This window comes from Ursus maritimus, unplaced genomic scaffold (genome assembly GCF_017311325.1).
Source record: "Ursus maritimus isolate PB19 unplaced genomic scaffold, ASM1731132v1 scaffold_12, whole genome shotgun sequence".
NCBI lineage: Eukaryota > Metazoa > Chordata > Mammalia > Carnivora > Ursidae > Ursus > Ursus maritimus.
In genome coordinates, this window is record NW_024423564.1 from 65,405,414 (window position 1) to 65,426,599 (window position 21,186).

Sequence of the window (21,186 nt, forward strand, 5' to 3'; positions counted from 1 at the left end):
CTGGCTTTCCGCCAATGTGCTCCCCACTCTGCCTGGTGTCTCCCCTCCCCTGGCCCATGTCCAGAGGGATTCTTTCTCTTTTTCTCAGCTTCTCCTTCCTGTTAGGCTCCTGGAAGTTGGTCTACACTCTTTTTATGGTTGAGGTACCTAACTGCCAGCTACCTCAAGGGCACGCCTGGGATAACGCTGCTCAGCGATGCTAGGATCAGGATTCACACCTTTGTCTCATTTTGAGTTCGACTCTTTCTACAAAATGCTTTCTGTAACTGCAGTGAGAGGCTTCAGATATGAGGAAAGAATATCTCCTTGGTTGGTTACTGCCTGGAAGTCTCCACCATATTCAGAGGACTTTGTCTACACCACAAGGCTGTAGTTGCTGGGCTTTTCAAACTGCCTCCTTGTAACAAAATAACCAAATGGTAGTCTACTGCTTGTCTTGCTGATTAATGCCGAGTTCCCTGAAAAAGAGACTAGAAAAAAAACCACAGTTTTAAGAGCAAACATATCCGTTATGACAAGAAATATATGTGATTTACAGTCTCATACTTCAGAACAAAGACTCAGCCTGGGACAAAAAGTAGAATGTTGCATGAGATTAAAAAGTACTTCGTTTATTAGATATAAATATGATCTCATTAAATTAAACACAAGCAAGAAAGATGACAAGAAAGTACACCATAATGCTAACTGTGGTTCTCTTTCAGTGGTGGAATTTCATTAATTTTTACTTTCTCAGTTTTCTGGAAATTTGGAAAATTATAAAAAAATAAGCATGTGTCATTTTCATAATTACGAAATTTTTAAAGATGGGTTCTTGAACTTGAGACAACAGTAGTTTTCATTGAGAATAACTGAACCCATAAAAGGTCCAAAATTCCTGGGTAAGGTTTCTAATTGACTCACCTTTCAGTATCTCCACCCTTGGGGCAGTTATCTGGGACCAGAGGTGGAGTGACATTGCATTCACAAGACAGCTTCCACCGGATGCATGGGGAAATAAGGATAACTCCTGGAGCAAGTATGCTGGCCAACAGTTCCTTGAGCACCCACTCTAGATACTCTGGCCATCCCTGGCTAGCACCAAATTCAGATTGTTCCTGTTGACCTTGGAACCCCCAACACCCATGGTCTTTATCCAGTCATGACTCAGCATTTACACATGGTGGTTAAGCACAGAAATGGGTTTCTTCTGAATGTCTGTAAGGCAAGAAGGCTGGATGCAGGGTTCACACACAGACAAAAATCTATACCTCAACTCCTAATCGACCCGGGTCTGGCTTAGCCACACTCCTCCAGGAGTTCATGGAATACCATACGGGCACAGTTGGACACATTTCCGTGTGTGGAGGCCTGGAATTCCTTCACCTGAGAAGGAACGTTCTCCCCTAACACCCCTCAAATCACACGCACATGCACACACATACACACAGGCCCACACTACTGCTACCACACATGCGAAGGCCTGGCCTTCCTGAGACAGTAGCTTATGGTCAGCTAGTGGTTCAGCTGGTCAGCTCTCAGCCAGCAGCCCCTGTTAACCTAGCAAACCTGCCACCCAGCTAGCCAACTTCATTTCCTCCAGCTAACAGTCATGTTCTCCCACCCAAGTGGTTAGATCACATATCCTCTCCGTTCGAAAGACCCTTATCTCTCTCAGTTGGTAACTAATTATAATTTGGTAGTTCTTTAGGTCCAATATGCCCCCTCTATATATAACTGATTAAACATTACATACACAAATCATGTGCCCTAATTTTAAAAGTGTACAGTTTTCATTGGCAATCCCAAATGATGATACTAGGCAGACTATTTAGTAATGAAAATTTTATCTTTCATTCCATTCCTTTTATTTTTGAAGAACTTTGATAGAAGTCCTTCAATTATTTGGACATTCCAGTTTCTTAGGTAAAACTCATCACACAGTGATTCTTGAAGGCACTCTGCAAGAATTTTTCTTTTTATTTTTTCATTCTTGTTTACACATACAACAGGCAGATATTGCCGTCCTGTCTTAAGAGCTACAGGTTAAACAATAGCCTACACTTATCTGCTTAGGCCACTAGGTGGTGCACATATATGTCTGTGAACTATAGGTTAAATGGGCTTGTCACCAGGTTAGATTTAATTCATCACCACAGGAGTGGTACAGACAGTAGGAGCTGCTGGAGTCCAGAAGAGACAGTGATCCTGTGGGTGGAGGTAAAAGAAGGAAGGTCTCCCACAGGAGGTGGGAGCCAGTATTGCTGGCTGTGGAGATGACAGGAACAAAATCATAAAGGCAAGAAAGCCTAAAGACGTGGCAGAGAGAAAGTCCTGTAGAGGAAGTGGCATGGTTGCTTTCCATGCTGATTAATTCCGACTTAAGAGGGCCGTGGCAGAGGGAATGACAGAATAGTTGAATCGTTTGAACCAGATGACATCAAACATTCCTTCCAGACCTTTCTGCTGGCACCAGAGATAGAGGGATGAAATGACAGTCTTATCCTTGAATAAGGACCTCATGAGGAAAACAGAAGAAACAGACAGTTAAAACAGAGCATGATATAAGAGGTTGGCTTTACAAGATGCATTAGAAGAGCGAAGGACAGACAGAGATTAGGTTTGGAAGTTGGCATGCACAGAAGATGTCATGGATGTCCCGAGCATTGAGGGGAGACCTCCTAGAAGACAGAAGACCATGAAAGATTAGGCAGAGAGAATAGCATGAGCAAAGACTGGGGGGCGGAGGGGAAAGGATAATGTGGATTTCAGGAATGCTTCGTTGAATTTAGCAAATGCTTACAGAGGGGTACTGTATGCCCTGGACTGAATAATGCATCTTCTAGGCCCTTAACATGCTCCCCAGCTAGTGAGGAAGACACACATCCACTGGTAATTGCGATGTGAGAGGATAGCTGAAAAATTTGGCCCCTTCTAAATTCTGACTCTGTCCTTTGAGCCCCCAGTGCTCTGTCTACAGGGATTCTCAGGGAACACTTTATACCAGAAGAGGGAGCCCGCAAGCACAGTACCCGGTTGCATTTGGCTCCCTATCCCTGAACGTATTTCACTAGCCCTCATTTTACAGGTGTGAAGTTTGAGGCCAGAGACATACAGTAAGTTATCCAAACTCCACAGAGAAGCCAAGACACAAGCCCACGTCTGTCTGCCACCTGTCAGGTTTTCTTCTCTTTTTCTCTACCGGAGCCTGGACACAGAGTCACCATTTAGAGATAGCTCTTAATTAGGAAATAGACTCTTCTCAGATAAATAAATTTCTTTCACCAACCACAGGCATCACAAAGTCAAGCTTATGGAAAAATAGAAGGATGTATTGTATCCTTTCCTCATGCGTGAGAGAAGTGCCAAGCCATACAGGTTGGCCTTGGCAAAGGCAGCTTGAGCCAATTGTGCTACTGGCCTGGTTCTGTGTTTGGGAGGGAAGGCAGTCCGGCTCCAGCATTCCTTCTAGCCCATGTGTGTGGGTGTGTGTTTCTTTTCAGAGTGAGGATGTGTGTTCACTGTGTAGGTCAGTGACATCTTAGAGTTGCATTGTTTGCTTGAAAATGTCAGCTGGAATGAGTTATTAGCTGGCAGGAAAACAGTGAGGTTGATTGAGAAGTCCATGAGGGGACACAGATCTGCTTTTAGGCTCATGAGAAGTCAGTGAAGTAAGAGGTAGAGAGATCTTAAAGAGTTTTTGACTGGGACAGATCAAAGTTAAACAGAGGAGGAAGGAGGCCATGAAGGCAAGGAGTTTTGAGACCAGGTCTTATGAGGAAAGGACATAGGACTCGGCATGTTTAGCCTGGAGAGAAGACATAGATCTACAGATGTCCAAACTCTTGTCATGGGCTGAGGCAGCTAGAAACAGTGACGTTGTCATAAGGAAGCTGCTTTTAAACCTGCGCAAAGGAGAGCTAACAAACTGATAAGAAGTAGTGAGTTCCCCATTTAAGAAAAGATGAAACATGCAATTCATACAACTGGTGGGGCCATCGCAGAGGGGATTCCTGTCCTGACAGCAGGTCAAACTCAATAACCTTTGAGCTCGAAGTATTCATGATTCTGTTTTTCTCTAAGATTGATTTATTTGAGAGAGTGCACATGAGTGTGGTGAGAGGCAAAGGGAGAGAGAGAATTCAAGCAGACTCCTGCTGAGCATGGAGCCCAACACGTGGCTCCATCCCAGGACCCTGAGATCATGACCTGAGCTGAAATCAAGAGTCGGCCCCTTAACTGCCTGAGCCACCCAGGTACCCCCCAAGTATCCATAATTCTATGAAAAAGGAAAAAAATAGCTTATATAAACCAAGGATCACATGGACTGTAGTAATAACAACAGCATCAATACTGTGTCTTTTTATTGAGCACCTATCATAATGATTTATGCACATTTTGGGCTTTCAAGGCAGCATTAGAACGGACTGAATTCTAATCTTGGCCCTGACATTTAATGAAGATGTTGCCTTGAGCAGATAATTTCCTTCTCTGAACCTCATGTAATACTGACCCCGCAGGATTTCCAAGAGTATGAAAAGAAATGACATGTCAAAGCACCTGGTACTGTGCCTGGCCTATGGTTGTTGCCCCAAAAATGTTGCTGCCTTCCCGTTTCTGCTTAAGCAGAATTCCAGGAAGCTGTTCTCCATTCTTGAAGAGAGGCAAGATAGAGTGGGAAATGCAGATAAGGTGAAATATGGCAAAGAATCCATTAAAAGAAATACCAGATAATCAGAAGCTCCTGTAATATGTTGCCTAGAACAGTGGTTCTCAAAGTGGAGTTTGTTTGAACCCCTTTTGAGAAAAAAAAATACAGATTTCCAGGACTATTTATGGAAAGTCAAGTGTAGAAAAGAGAAAGAAGTCATCTGGGGCTTAAGGAATCCTGACTGAAGTCTCTAGGAGAGTTGCTCACTGCCCCACCCCCAGCCTCCAATACCCACTTCTCCATCCGCAGGTTCCCATGACACCCAGTTCAGGACAGAGCCTCCCTGTAGGTATGCTGTGATGTGCGGCAAGCCTACTGAGATATTGGTCCCTCAGCCCTTGGGTTAGCCAGGGCCAGTTGCCTCCAAACACAAGCAGCCTCATCCATATGGCCCAGTGTGCCAGACAGATATTTGCTATGATTGTTGTATGGTACAGAGATGAGGATTCAATTAGAAAGGAACGGTTTGATCATCAGTAATTCAAATTGTCATAGCGTTGCTGAGCAAATGAAAAAAATAAACCAGCCCAGGAATATCTTGGTTAGAAAGGAATATAAGGAGGGTGACAGTGACATAAGAACCCAAGGCAAAGAGGATTGCCAGGATATGAGACACTTAACCAGTGTGGCCAGTGTGAACAAAGACTGTCTGGTACAGAAGAATGAGCCTATAGCCTTTCCCTAAATATGGTATAGGTTTGACTGGAAGACCTCTAAGGCCTCTCACTTCTGACCATCCAAGGATGAACAAAAAGGCCATCCAATCCCTTTGTCTCTAGGGTGCAATGCCTCTGTGCAGAATTGTGAGTGAACGCCGTGTTCTCCACCTTATGCCCTGCTCTGTGTGTCCGAACATCCCTTTTGCATGTCCACCTGAGCTGCTAAGCACAGTTCGGCTCTGGCTCAATTCAGTGATCTCACAGTATGTTTTCTTTTGCAGCAACAGCGGCAGCTTGACCTCCTGACAATAACCAGTCCCGGTGAGTAGGTGCGGCCGTTCTGCTTTGGCTTTTTCCTTATTTCCCAGAGCGATGCCTGGTGGCCTAGCCAAATGCAATTCCTGCCCTCCTCCTTTGGCTCCCTGGATGAACAGCAGAATTCTTGGCTCCATGAATATAACCCTTCTCCCTCCATCCTCTGCCCCTTGGCAGTTTTTTTTTTCCTCCCTCCCAGCTCTGTGCTGCCTCCTCTTGACGCTGCAGATGGCAGGGCTGATACTCTGATGTTGCTGCGTATTCCAGGGCCAAGTTCTCCCCAGATCATTCGATAAACTCAAGTGTCAAGGAATTGTCCTGGTCTCATGAGAAATAAGTTTTGAAATCATGGGGAACAGGCAAATTGCCTGGCAGGGGGCATGGAATGGAGGAAGGATGGCTCATGAGGAGGGACTAGTCTGAGAAAGTGACCAGATTTGCTCTTCTGCGCTCAGGGTCAGAATAACTCTTGTCTCTTGTTTAGGGGAAAGACAAGTTCCCTAACAAAGCTGTGGCCATGGTATTAAAAACTCCCTTCTTCCCCCCAAGCTTGGCATCTAGCCTAGAGAGTGGTTGAGTAGTTTAATCCTGCCAGAGAAGTATTTTATTTTGGTTTGGGAACTTGAGACAAAACTGGCCAACAAGAGGTGCTGTTCTCTTTTGGGATCCACGAGGATGGCGATGCCAGCAGGGTTAGTGAGCATTCAAGAATGGGTGTTGTGGGTCATCTTCATCTGTTCAAAATATTTAACAGCCCTGGTGACCCCCTGCTGTGCTAGGCATTAACACTTTGGTTACTGGACTGTGGGGAGATAGGATCCTGGGGGAGGGGCAAGTGTGGCAGAATGGTCACATGGCAGGGTTGGGGGCTCTAAGAGTGGCTAATTACTGATACATACGGAGGTCATTTCAACATGTTGGCGTCCAGTACGGCCGTACCGTGTTGTTTCTGCCTTTCACCAAGCTTGCCGTGCTGTAGCTGCGTGCCACATGGCTCACTTACAAAGAGATTGAGAAATCGCCCTCTGCAGTCACTGTCTTAGCGCAAACGCTAGTTCATCTGGTCCCTGTCGCTGAGGTGTAAGACAGTGGCTGCAAATGTAAGTTGAATCTACCAAGTTCAGGTGACCTTACTGTATTTCCACCTGATAGAGCTTTGTGAACTTGGGACTCTAGAAGAACAGAAATGAAGTGGTTTGAAAAATGTTTCATCTGTTCTGTAGATGAGCTGCGTTTAATATATATGATTAACATATGTAGAAATTCCAAATCATGGGCTAACATCACAAGAGTGACCCACTCCTGTGACCTACCAATCCCTCCCCACTAAGGTGCTGGTGAGGATTATCTCTGTCCGTTGTGATTGTGTACTCTTCTACTCCACGTACGCCGACCTGGATTGCCTGCTTCCACATTCCAGTCTCATCTGGGCACACCCTGATACGATGCTGATGTATAAATTGGAGGGGGGTCTCGATATGTCTTCAGACCCTGTTTACTGCAGTCTTTTGTACTAGCTCTTTCTGTTCCTAATTGCTGCTGCATAAATTCAAGCAGAGTAATGGTGACTCTAAGGGTACTCCTTCGGAAGAGCTGTGGAACTGCAAGATGCTGAGCGCCGCCAGAGTTTGGAATGGTTTATAATCTTGCCTACTTTTAGATGTGAGAAAAATACCTCCTGGGTCAAAGTTCCCAAAAGGTGTGCTGTGGTGTACTGGTGTCCTGCAGATAGGCTGCCTTTGTGTGATATCGTAAGATATGCACTTGTGAGATATTAATCCACTTACCTCTCAGGACACAGGTAGGACCTGGACAGCTGGAGCCCCCAAGGCGGTAACCTCGCTCCAGTGTGTCAGACAAATACCCACTTGTGCCATGTATTATCACGTGCCGTATGTTACCATTTGTACCGTCTACGCCAGAGAGTCCCCTATTTAAAAAAATTGATAAATTTAGTTGAGACTCTTCTATACTTTTATCTGATGGCAACTTTCTTCCTTTACCGTATAAGTAACCACTACAATAAATTCTGTTTTTTCCATATACGCACACACACACACACACACACACACACACAAATAGAATAGGTATAACTGGTATTTTTTTTTTACAAATTCCTCTAAATGATGTCACACTGTAAATGGCATTCTGTGACTTTCCCCCTAATCATTATTATATTGTAGAGATTGATTCAGGTAGATTCATGTACCTCTGGTTTATTCATTTTAACTGCTATATAGTATTTCACATATGATTATATCACAATTTATTTATCCACTTTATTGATCATAATTTAGGCTATTCCCAGGTTTTTTAAATAATTTTTTATAATCGCAAGCAATGCTACTAAGAGCATTTTTGTGCCTGTCTCCTTGTGTATAAGGGCATATAGTTAGGAGAGGAATCATTGACTATATGCATCTTCAAATTTACTATGTAATGGCCAATTATTTTCTAAGGTAGTTGAACAAATATACTTCCAGCAGTAAAGTATAAGGGTTTCCACTTCCTTGAATCCTCAATACTTGGAATTGTCAGACTTACAAAATTTTACCTGTCATCCTGATAAATATGAAATATCCCTTTGTTTTTATATTTGTTTCCCTGATTACTGATAGGGTTGAGTATCTTTTCATATGTTTATTGACCACTTTGGTTTCTTCTTTGTTAAATTGACTTTTCACATCCTTTTTCCATTTTCCATTGGGTTGTCATTTCTTTTTTTGGTTTATAGTTCTTTATTATTTGTCACTTATATGCATTGCAAATATCTTCTCCCAGACTGTGGCTTGTGTGGATGGTTTTTTTAATTAATACTGTACTTTTACGTGGAAGATTTTAAAAACTTTAATGGGGTTAAATTAATCAATCTCTTGCTTTATGAGCTTTGCTTTTGTGACTTATTTAAGAAATCTTTCCCTACCTGGTTATCATAGTCTTCTGTACTTATTTCTAGGAATTGTCAAGTTTTGTGTCATACTTGGGTCTTTATCTCATTTAGTACTGATCTTTGTGCATAATACGACTTAGGGATTTAATTTTTTGTTTACATATGGATAACCTATTGTCTCAGCACCATACAACAACTAGTACATCCTTTCTCCCACTTATTGGCAATTATATATCTGTCATATAGCAATTTTCCTATGAGCTCTCTGTATTATTCCATTGGTCTGCCACACTTATTCTGCATTAACTCCATACTGTCTTATTTATAATAAATCTTAATTTTAATATTATCTTTCTAATTACTAGGGAGATATCCTTCTCCCTTTTCCTTTTGTGGTAACCTTTGGAAACACTGTCACCTGTTTTTTTTTTTTTAAATAAAATCTAATAATCCACATATTGTGACAGGTGAACTTAATCTATTTATATTTATTATAATTACTGGTATATTTGCATAAATACCTACCACCATATTTGTGCTATTATTCATTTTCTTTTTTTTTTCTCTTCTCCTGCCTTTTTTGGTATTATGTTTTATATATTACCTACCTTCCCCCTCTCCATCTATAGATTTGGATGCTATTGATTTTATTTCTATCTAAACTGGTTACCCTTTCGATGTACATTTGATGATATATTTTCTTACAAAATCTACAGCCTTTGACAAAACTAGCCTTCATAATAAGTGGAATAAAAGATGGACTAGTTGAGGCACCTGGCTGGCTCAGTTAATGGAGCATACAATTCTTGATGTCGGGTCAGGGTCATGAGTTCAAGCCCCACATTGAGGGTAGAGATTACTCAAAAAAATAAACTGTTAAAAAAGAAAAAGATAAACTAGTTGTTGTATGGTGCTGAGACGATGGGTTTTTCATATGTAAACAAGTTTTAACCACCTATTGAACACTGCCCCCTTACCACCTTGTTATTATTATTTAGACTTTTAAGTGAAACTTTAAAGTTAAACTTTTGCAAAAAAGAAAAACAATGAATTAGTAATAGCATTGAGCTAATTTACTTTTCCTACATAGCTTATGATGTTTTGTGTTCTCCTATTTATTATATTCTAAGATTTCCTGTGTTACCTTATTAAAGTAAGTCCTTTAATAGCTATAGTGAGAGTCCATGGGCAATCCTCTTAATCTCTACATGTCCTTATTTTGACTTCCTCTGGAATAATAGTTTGGCTAGGTATAAATTTTAGTTTGAGGAAGACTTTCCTTTGTACTTTGAAGATTTTTAAAGATTGTTTTCTGACATACAGAGTTGCTGATGAGAAGTCTTCCATTATTTGTTTTTGACAACTTATCTTCTTTTTGATAGGTTCCAAGATGTTTTTTAATCTTAACGTTCCGTTTTTTTCACTTTGATGTATGTAGATGTGAATTTATTTCTATTTACCCTGCTTGGTACTCTGAATATACTCTGAATATTGCTTTTCCCTTATTCCTCAGACTCTCTTCTTCAAGAATTTCTATTAGATGACTGTTGGATTCTCTCAAGTGGCCCTCCATGGCTGTTAACTGATATTTCATAATTTTTTATAATTTTGTCTTACTGCACTGATTCTGAGGCCCCTACAAGTAACTTGCATTTATAAATTCATTTTTCGAGCATGTCTAGTCTAGACTTTTTTCCCTGTCTTTTTCAATATTTCAATGACTATATATTTTTAATTTCCAAGATTTCTAATTTTGTTCATATCCACCTGTTCTTGTTTTATTTCTGCCTATTCTGTTTCATAATTTCTTATTCTGTTTTAATGCCTTCATTTGTTTCTCTGAACATCCTCAATATGCTTATTTTAAAACCCCTGACTGTTCTATAAAATAAGTTTCATCTGGAGAGAGTTCAAGTTATAATTGTTAATTTTGTTTAGTATCATTTTTAGCATTTAATTTCTTCATGCATTTTGAAATTTTAATTTGTAAGATCACTTTGAGAAGGAAGTTTTCTGGTTTTCTCTTTCCTCATCCCCGACCCCCCCACCCCCAAATCCCTGCTGTGCTTGCATCTCCCTGTGTGGTGGTTTTCGTTGTTAGCTCTACCCACATCTTCAGTATTGGACCTGGTAAATAATGGGGATATACTCGATCCAGTGACCAATGTCAGCAGAATAGCTTGGCATGGCTTCTGTGTTCTGTGTCTATATCCCTCACCTCTCTAGGCCTATAGTACGCAGGGGCTATCTGTCAGAAAGTTGTGCAGCAACCCTTTTCCCCCCTAGTATCCTTTCAAGACATGAGAGCCCCACCCTAGGGCTCTAAGCAGATCTTGTTTCTGATCCTCATGTTCCAGAGTACTTTTAGTCTCTGTTATCTCATAGGAGGCAAACTTCAGCTGCTGCTTCCTGCTTATGTGTTCAGATATCAGCAAGCAAGTAGCCTTGGGGCAACTTACCTTTTACATTTCTGTACATTTCAGCTTTGTGGGGATATCCCTCTCACAACAGAGCCCAAATATATATTTTCATTTCTTTGTTCATATGGTATCCAATATTACTATTTGATGGGAATGAACAGGCTTATTGAAGCATGAACTTATTTAGCCAGTTGACCCAAAATCCATCTATAGTTTCTTCTTTACTTTTTAGAAAGTTTATTCTATAACCTCTACAGTAAAAGGAAGACAGTATGAAGAAATATTTTTCTTCTATCCAAGTAAAACCCCTAACTACCAGACTGACTGAGAAGAGAGATTGTTATTTTTGCACACGTATATACGAATATATATGTAATTTTTAAAAAACTCAGATGATACTATATAAACTGTTTTATTTGAATGTAGTATGAACATTTCTGAATGTTATTAAGTATTCTCTAAGAGTAAATTTCATATAGTTGAAAAGCATTCTGTTGTAACTCTACTGTTGTATATTAAATTGTACCCAATTATTTAATTATAAATAACACCAAAGTGAATATTCTTTTATCTAGACCTTTGTATGCATTTCTAATTACCTGTTTAGGAAAAATACCTAAAATGAGAATTACTGTGGAAAGGTGTACATAGTTCACTAGTCATGACAAGCTACATTACACTGAAGTAACAATGACATCAAAATTGCAGAAGCTTAAAAAACAAAGGCTTATTTCTCACTTTTGGTACATGTTCCTCATGGATTAGAGTCAACTCTGCTTTACATGACCTTTACTCTAGCACCCAGACCAAGCATTATTTGGAACATAGCTGAGTGTTGTAGTTTGGGTTCCCGAAGAAGACCTTGAGACAAAGATTTCAGTGCAAGATATTTATTTGGGAGATAATCCCAGAGACCTTGGAAGGAAAAGCAAGGAAGCAATGCAGGAAAAAAAGAAAGCCAAGAAAGTTTCATTATCAAGCAAACTGCCACTAAAGGCAACTGGAACATAATCAAACTGGGGAACCCTGGAAGTCAGTGTGGAAAATAAGCCTCAGAGGTATTCCTCCAAAGGACGAAGGAGTGAGAATGAGAATGGGTGTGTTAATTCCCTGACACTTCCAATCCGCTCAGAGTATGGACATAGCAGATTCCAGTGGCCACAGAAAGCTGTCAGGATAGAGTTGCACGAAGAATTGCTAGGGGAATATGTGAGATTGCAGCACCTGCCATCTGGGTCTCCGTAGCAGAGGGAAAAGGGAGAGATGGTGAGCCATGTACTTGTTCTTAAAAAAATTTGGAAGGAGTCACTTCTGCCTCCATTTCCTTGGTCAAAGCAAGTCATATGACCACTCCTAAATTCAACAGGGTGGAGATGTAGACTCTTCCCACAGGGAAGGGGACTGCAGTGAGGAGAACTAGAATAATTGGCAGTGATTTCTTAATCATATTTCTACTAAGATTTTCATGTTCCCATCGTCAAAAGTGCTGGTCATACCTTTTTTTTAAAAAAGTGTTTTTATGGAGAAATAATTCACATGCCATCAAATCCATCTTTTAAATGCATCATTTAGTGGTTTTCAGTATATTCACAGAGTTGTGTAACCATCATCACTAATTTGAGAACATTATCACCACCCCAAAAAGAAACTCTGTTAACGGTCACTCCCTATTTCTGCCTTCCCCCATGCTCTGGAAACCACTAATCTACTTTCTGTCTTTCTGGATTTGCCTATTCTGGACATTTCATATAAATAGAATTGTACAATATACTGCCTTTCTTGACTGGATTTTTCCACTTAGTGTAATATTTTCAAGTTCATCCATATTGTAGCGTGTATCAGTACTTCATTCTTTTTTATTGCTGAGTAATATTCCATTATGTGGATATACTACAATTTATTCATCTCTTGATGGTTATTTCATTTGTTTCCATTTTTGTCTGTTGTGAATAATGCTGCTATGAGCATTTGTGTATAAGTCTTTGTGTAGACATATGTTTTTAGTTCTCTTGGGTATAAACCTTAGGAATAGAATTGTTGGGTCATATGGTAAATGTTAGGATATACATTTTGAGGAACTGCCAAACTGTTTTCCAAAATAGCTGTACCATTTTCCATTCTTATCAGCAATGTAGGACACATCCAATTTCCCCACATCCTCTCTGACACTTGTTATTATCTGTCTCTTGATTATAGTCATCGTGGTGGGGGTGAAGTGGTATCTCATTGTAGTTTTGATTTCCATGTCCCTAATGACTAGTGACGTTGAGCATATTTTCATGTCCTTTTTGGCCATTTAAATATCTTCTTTGGAGAAATGTTTAGTCAAATTATTTTTCCTCACTCATTTTAATTAAGTTATATTAGTTTTTTTATTATTAAATTGTAAGAGTTTTAAAATATATATTCTGAATACAAGGTCTTTTATCAGATATATGATTTGCAAATATTTTTTCCTGTTCCATGGGTTGTCTTTTCACCTACCTGATGTTCTTTTGAGCAAAAAAAAAAAAAGTTTTTAACTGTGATGAAGTTCAATTTACCCATTTTTTTTTCTTTTTGTTACTTCTTTTTTTTTTTTAAAGATTTTATTTATTTATTCGACAGAGATAGAGACAGACAGCGAGAGAGGGAACACAAGCAGGGGGAGTGGGAGAGGAAGAAGCAGGCTCATAACAGAAGAGCCTGATGTGGGGCTCGATCCCAGATCACCGGGATCACGCCCCGAGCCGAAGGCAGACGCCCAACCGCTGTGCCACCCAGGCGCCCCTCTTTTTGTTACTTCTATTTTTGGTATATCTTGGAAAACATTACCTAACCCAAGGTCACAAAGATGTACTCTTGAGAGTTAATTTTTTTATATGATGTGAGGTAGGAGTCCAGCTTACCTCTTTTGAATGTGTTCAGTTTTCCCAGCACCATTTGTTGAAAAGACTGTTTTTCCCCTGTTGAATTATCTTGGTGCTCTTCTCAAATTGTCATAGCTCTTTGATGGTATAGACTAAAAGGGCAGCATTTAGGAAGTATCTAAATAGTGGCACTCAGTGCCAGAGCTGTGTTAAGTGCTTTACATATATTTTTCACATAATTTTCCCAACTGTCCCATCAGACAGGTATCACCATTTCTCTTTCCCAGATGAAAAATGAAGGTGCTGCACAATTACGTGACTTGCCCGCTTGAACACAGTTAACAAGTGATGGAGTCAGGATTCAAATCCAGATCTGTCTGACTCTGAATCCTTTGCCTTTTCTGCTACTGCTACATATAAATATTACTTCACTTGTGATATTGGCCCATGGAGTCTTCTTTCCCAGACAGAATTCAGGCTGACCCACTTCTCTGGGGATAAGGAAAGTCTTCATTGTCAGTGATATCACAGTCACTGGGGCTTTCCCACTAACTAGGCTATGTCCTGAAGAGACAATTTATTTCCTAAGATAACATAGAAACCTCCAGAAAGAAATCACTGCTAGATCTGTTTCTGATTTGAAATATCCTAAGGTTAGGGGCGCCTGGGTGGCACAGCGGTTAAGCGTCTGCCTTCGGCTCAGGGCGTGATCCCGGCACTATGGGATTGAGCCCCACATCAGGCTCCTCCGGTAGGAGCCTGCTTCTTCCTCTCCCACTCCCCCTGCTTGTGTTCCCTCTCTCGCTGGCTGTCTCTATCTCTGTCAAATAAATAAATAAATAATTTAAAAAAAAAATGGGGGGGGGGGGGTTATCACCTCTTAACCTTGTTAAAGCAATACCTATGCTGAATGGTGATAGACTGGGGATGCTGACCATTACAAGACAACTTTGAACTTGGTCTCCAGTTAAAGTCCCACATGATGTAAACTCAGCGTCTCTGGAAAATAAAGGAACAAGAGAGGCCAAACTAGCCACTGTTATGTGCCTCTGGCCATTTTTAGAGCCAACAGAAGGCCTGTGGAACCAGTCCAGAGTGGCCAGGACCAGGAGTGAAGCCAAGCCAGATGACTCCTGGCTCACTGCCAGAAGGTTAGCAACACAGTGGAAATGCATAGAGTGGATGGTTCCAAAAACTGCATACACGTCATTAAAACAACTTTAAAGAGATTTTTTTAAGAAGAAAAATAAATTACTCCTAGTCCTACAGCCTTAGCACAATACAAAACCTAATTCTATTTATACATTTTCCCTTTCAGTTCTTGTCTATAAGCAGAAACATATTTACATAATTGCAATCACAGTAAGTTTTTATATACATCTTTTTTCACTTAACATTATTTCATAAACAATCTTCATGTTGCTATGTAGTTTACATACTTACCATCTTTTTATAATAACTTTCTCTATTAAAAAATTGCACATGCCCATGGTGCAAATTTTGAAAAACACAGAGAAGTTATAAAGATGAAAATATCAGTTATCTCCCGGAGGCAATCACTATTTAATATTTTAACACATTTACTTCTTTGCCCTTTTTTCTATGCATGTATAATTTTGTTTTACATAGTTGAGATCATGTAGAATATAAAATTTTATCCTGATTTTGCACTTAATATTACAAGAAAAATATTTCCCCATGCCAATAATGTTGTATATTTAACTTAAATTCTGGTTTCTCGATGTTATGAATAATTTATAAACCTTTATGTATATATTTTTCTCTACATTTTAGGTTATTGTCTTAAGATATATTACTAGGGATTGAATTACTACATCCATGAGCATTTTAAAGGCATATTTATTTTTAAAAGCTCTAGTATTTTCCATCTTTTATATATAGTCTGGTTTACAAAAATCTGCATCCTATTGTTGTGCATTCATGTTATTTCCAGATGTTTTCTCTTATAAATAACTCTACCATAAAACTATTTGTGAAAAAGCTTTTTACTTCTTTTATATAAGTTTTATATCTGGTATTTTAGAAGCAGAATTTATGGGCCAGAGAGCACTAATGTTTAAGGAATTATTGTGCCTTGTTACCAGCTCATTTTCCAGGAAGTTTGTATCAATTTACATTCCCAACTCCATTCCCCAACCTCCATCTCTCATGCCAACAAGGAAAAACAACAGCATTGGGTGCCACTCAGAAGACTTATTAAATTAAGTAAAATAATTTTAGAAACATATAAAGGCAAGGAGAAACATGTTTTGTTTATTCTCATGGTCCCTTCGAGACAAACTGAGTGGTATGTTCCTAGGATCTTTGTCCTGGGAAACCTATTACAGATGCCATACCCCAGGACTCAGGTGAGAAGGTTGATGGGAAGGGATCAAGGACCCCATTTTGGAACATCCTAGTGGGTGGGCTGAGCTCTGGGGAGGGGAAGTGGAGGCGGGGCCCCCAAGGGACCATAGCTGATCAGTATGAGGTAGGTCCAAACAGGAAGGAGCTGGTAAGACCTTGGCCATCAGACTGAGTGCAGGCCCTAGGCCTAGACAAACTGTAATTCAAGGCATGCATGGTAAAATTAAGGCACAGGAGCTGTGTAATTAGGGGTCTCTAATCACAACCTAATTAGTTTAAGTGAAAAATAGGCAATTCATTGGTTCATGTGAATAGATAATCTAGAAATAAGGTAGCCTTGTGCATCTTGATATAGGGCTCATAGGACCCAGTCTGTTTTCGTCCTTCTCTTAACTCCACTTGCTTGGTGTTGACTGCTTTCCCAGGCCACATGTGGTCTCGAGATGGCTGTAGAAGCTGCAAAATTTACATTCTCTCCAATTCTAGTCTAACTGGAAAAATCAAGAGACTCTCACCCAGAAGTCCCAGCAGAATCTCTGTTGCTTCTCATTTTGTGATTATGTCATTATGAGCTGACTCTGAACAAGTACCTGTGTCCAGGGAAATCCACTGTGCTGATTGGCTGAGAGTTGAGTTATAAGCATCATCCATGAAATTGGGTGATAAATTGGGCCCTGGCATTAACCAATGGCCCAAGATCACGTGAATTTTTGCAATGATTATCTCTGTGGCTACATTAAACCAAGTATATGAATTGTGAGGTCTGAGAGCAGAGAAAGCATTGATCTGTTCTGCAGCAAACCTTCTATTGAAAGAGCAAGGCCCAGCTGAGGCTCTATGGCTAGAATCTCTGTGCTGGGACAGGACCCATTACCCGGTGAATAGTACAGACATTTTAATAATATTAATTTTCTCAATACGTGAACACAGGATCTTTCCATTTATTTGTGTCTTTTACAATTTCTTTTTTAAATATTTTATTTATTTATAAGAGAGAGAGAGGAGAGAGAACAAGTGGGGGGGCAGAGGGAGAAGCAGACTGCCTGCTGGGCAGGGAGTTCAACAAGGGACTCAGTCCCAGAACCCTGGGATCATTATCTGAGCTGAAGACAGACACTTAACTGACCAAGCCACCCAGACACCCCTCTTTTACAATTTCTTTCATCATTGTCTTAAAGGTTACAGTGTACAGATTTTCACCTTAGGTAAATTTATTCTTAAGTATTTTATTGGCTTTGATGTTATTGTGAATAGGATTGTTTTATTTCTCTTTAAGATAGTTTGTTGTTGGTGTATAGAAATGCAACGCGTTTGTGTGTGTCGATTTTGTATCCTGTGACTCTACTGAATTTGTTTTTTAGTTCTAACAGCATTATGGTGGAGCCCTTAGGGTTTTCTCTATATACGATCGTGTTATCTTCAAACAGAAACAGTTTTATTTCTTCCTTTCCAACTCAGATCCCCTTCACGTGTTTTCTGTTACTAACTGCTCTGACTAGGACTTCCAATACTATAGTGAATATGTGTGGTGAGGGTGGACGCCCTTGTCTCGTTCCTGATATCAGAGAAAAAGCTACCAACCTTTCACTGTTGAATATGACGTTAGGTGGGGGGTTGTCATATACAGCTTTATTATGTTGAGGTATACATTTTTTAAAAGATTTATTTATTTATTTATTTATTTATTTATTTATTTGAGAGAGAAAGGGAGGGGAGCAGAGAGAGAGGGAGAAGGAGAGAATCAGACTCCCTGCTGAGTGCATGCCTGATGTGGGGCTTGATCTCATAACCCTGAGATCATGACCTGAGCCGAATGCTTAAGTGACTGAACAACCCAGGTGCCCTGAGGTATATTCTTCTTATACCCAATATTTTTTAGAGTTTTTGTCATGTGAGGATGTTGAATTTTGTTAAATTTTTTTTCTGCATCCGTTGAGAGGATCATATGGTTTTATCCTTCTTTCTATTAATGAGGTGTATTATGTTTTTGATCTGAGTATGTTGAACCATCCTTGTATCCCAGAGATGAATCCCATTTGATCATGGTGGATGATTCTTTTAATGTGCCGTTGAATTCCATTTGCTAGTATTTTGTTGAGAATTTTTACATTTACATTCATTAGAGATATTGGCCTGTAATTCTCTTTTCTTGTAGTCTCCTTCTCTGGCTTTGGTATCAGGTTAATGTTGGCCTCATAAAATGAATTTGGGAATGTTCCCTTCTCCTCATTTTTTTGTAAGAGTTTGAGAGGGATTGCCATCTATTCTTCTTTAAATGTTTGTAGAATTCACCAGTGAAACCATCTGGTCTTGGCTTCTCTTCATTGGGAGGTTTTTGATTACTGCTTCAATCTTCTTAGTCATTATTGGTCTGTTCAGATTTTTTGTTTCTTTGCAACTCATTCCCAGTAGATTGTGTGTTTCTAGGAATTTATCAATTTCTTATAGGTTATCCAATTTATTGGCATATAGTTGGTCATAGTAAGAAGTATTTTAATCTGACAGAAATTAACACAAAAGCAGGTATATGCTCTGTGCACTTCTTATTCATTTATTTTCCTATTTATTTATTGTACATGTGCAGAACAGCAGGGTACGTTTGAAAGAGCCAGGGATTTTGTATTACATACATACATTATGTGCTCAAATCCTACCTCTTCCACTGAGATTTGACCTTAGGAAACTCTATTAGCTTTTTTGTGCCTTACTTCCATTTTACCGTCTCTAAAAGAGCAGGATGATAACAATACTTACTAGAATTTTGTAAAAGATTAGATGTGATATATATAAAGTAGCCAGCATAATAAAGTATATAGCCCATGGTAGATTTTAAATACATAGCTGTTAGTGTGTTTGAGCTGCTTTGTGACAAATTGCCCAAACCTTAGCATTTTCAAATGACAATAAATGTTTATTATCCTACAATTTGTGTGGTTCAGGAATCTACTAGCAGCTTAGCTGGATTGTTTTGACTCAGGGTCTCTCATGAAGTTTCAGTTAAGATGTCAGCCAAGGCTGTGGTTATCTGAAGACTGGAGGATCATCTTTCAAGAATGGCAAGTTGATGCTGCCATTTGATGGAAGGCCTCTCAGTTCCTTGCCACACAGACTTCTTTATAGGGCTGCTTAATAAGACTCCTCACAATATGGCAGCTGACTTCCTTCAGAGTGACTAATCCAAGAGAGAACAAGGTAGAAGTTGCAATGTCTCTTATACAGGCTAGGAAGTCATATCCTGTCATTCTGTAATATCCTGTTAGTTACGCAAGTTAGCCTCTTTGCTGTGAGAGACAAGGACATGAATGCCAGGAAGTGAGCATCATTCAGGGGCCATCGTGGAAGCTGGCTACCAAAATGCTAATGATGATGATAATGATGATGATGATGATTACCAGTATTATATCCTTTGTTCCTTTCAGACCCATTTATCTTTTATGATTCGTTCAAAGATTCTTCCCTTATTCCCAAGATATGTGAGTATTAGCCTGGCTTTTTAAGACTGGTAGAGGTTTCTGAGAAAAATATTGAGACTTCTCTAGCTACTATTTCTTCCATAAATCAATAGCCCCATTTGTCCATCTGTATCTTTCTATCCTAATATAGGCCTAAACTATAAGAAACCTTGCATTTGTCGTGGAAGTGAGAGATATTTTTGGCTCAATGGATTAAGGCAAGTAAGATCTCTCATTTAGGAAAAGGAAGTTGCGTGCCCCAATATCCAGTTCCCAGTTTATAACAGCCCTTTGCACTCTGGTAAACGGGTATTGGGCTGCTACTGAGTTGAGGCAAGGTGTGATCCAAGTACATGTGCTTAAAATTCCCAGAAACAAAGAACACAATGGCAGATCATAGAGGGTTGTACACATCTTTCATGCTCTGGTCTAAATCATCATCAATGAGAGTGATGAGGATAAGGCTTAAGGAATGTGGGAGTTTGCTCTTAGCAAGATTTACTGACCTGCCATTACCAGTGCCTACTCAGAACTATTGAGACAAAAAAATAACGAGTCTCTATGACCAAAAAGAGAGAGAGAGAGAGAGAAGAAAAGAAAAAGAAAGAAATTCTAGGTAGCGGGCAGCAGAAATTTTGAGATTTGCTAGACCAGGGTTCAAATCTTATCTCTACCATTTACTCTTCATATGATTTTGTACAAAATTCAATCTCTTAGAGCTTCAGGTCTCCAATTCCTAAAATGGGACTAATAATAATGACCCTATAGGGTTGTTGTGAATGTCAGATGAGATAAAGTAGCTAGCATATATCAGAACCATGGAAAAGCTCGTGTTATTATGGGAAGTCCTTCTTTGAGGCTGGTCACCACAGATAACTTATTTTTTCTCACTAAACTAGCTTCAGCCTACTAGGTCATTCTCTGAAATGCCAGTAGGATCTGCATTTGGCACTTGCAGTGCTATTTCCTCCCCTCCAGATGATGGCTGACTCATTGTCATGTAAACATGATAAACTTCTCTTTAGAAACTGAAAAAATAAGGGGGGGTCAGCCCAGCTGAGTTCCATTCTTGGATGGATGGCCAAATGTCCTTCAGAAGGCTTTTTCTTTTTTTTTTTTTTTTTCCGGTAAAGATTATACAGAAGACTGGTTTGTTGGAGAAGAGTGTTTAATCAGAGTGGTGAAAGGAGAATTGGTGGGTTTTAGCTGTTTTTAGGGGAAACAAAACTTGCTTTTTCCATATTAAGTGTCATTACATTAGTTAGTGAAGTGAGCTCAGATCCAGCCTTAGGTGGTGCATTGGGAAGCATTTCATAACACTTTACTGTACTATCTTAGAGACCTGGGTCTGGTGACAACTCCCTCCCATGCTCTGGCCTCTGGCCACATCTTGTTCCCTAGAGTTAATCAACAGTGGCTGTCTCAAACATATGTTCCTATTGTTCCCACCAAGTCCTCTGCCCTGATTCTCTCTCTGCTTTTCTACTCCAAACGTCTGGATACTTCTTTCCTTCCTCCCTGAAGTTTCAGAGGAGGGACCACCT

General features: G+C 39.8%; 1 protein-coding gene across 1 annotated transcript in view; it reads left to right on the forward strand.

The window, feature by feature from the left end:
• AGBL4 (AGBL carboxypeptidase 4) overlaps positions 1-21,186 on the forward strand; it is a 1,288,259-nt gene that overhangs the window by 933,726 nt on the left and 333,347 nt on the right. Inside the window, exon 6 of the mRNA XM_040626601.1 lies at positions 5,631-5,670. Coding sequence (XP_040482535.1) covers positions 5,631-5,670 — 40 coding nt within the window. The remainder of the gene's footprint in view (positions 1-5,630; positions 5,671-21,186) is intronic.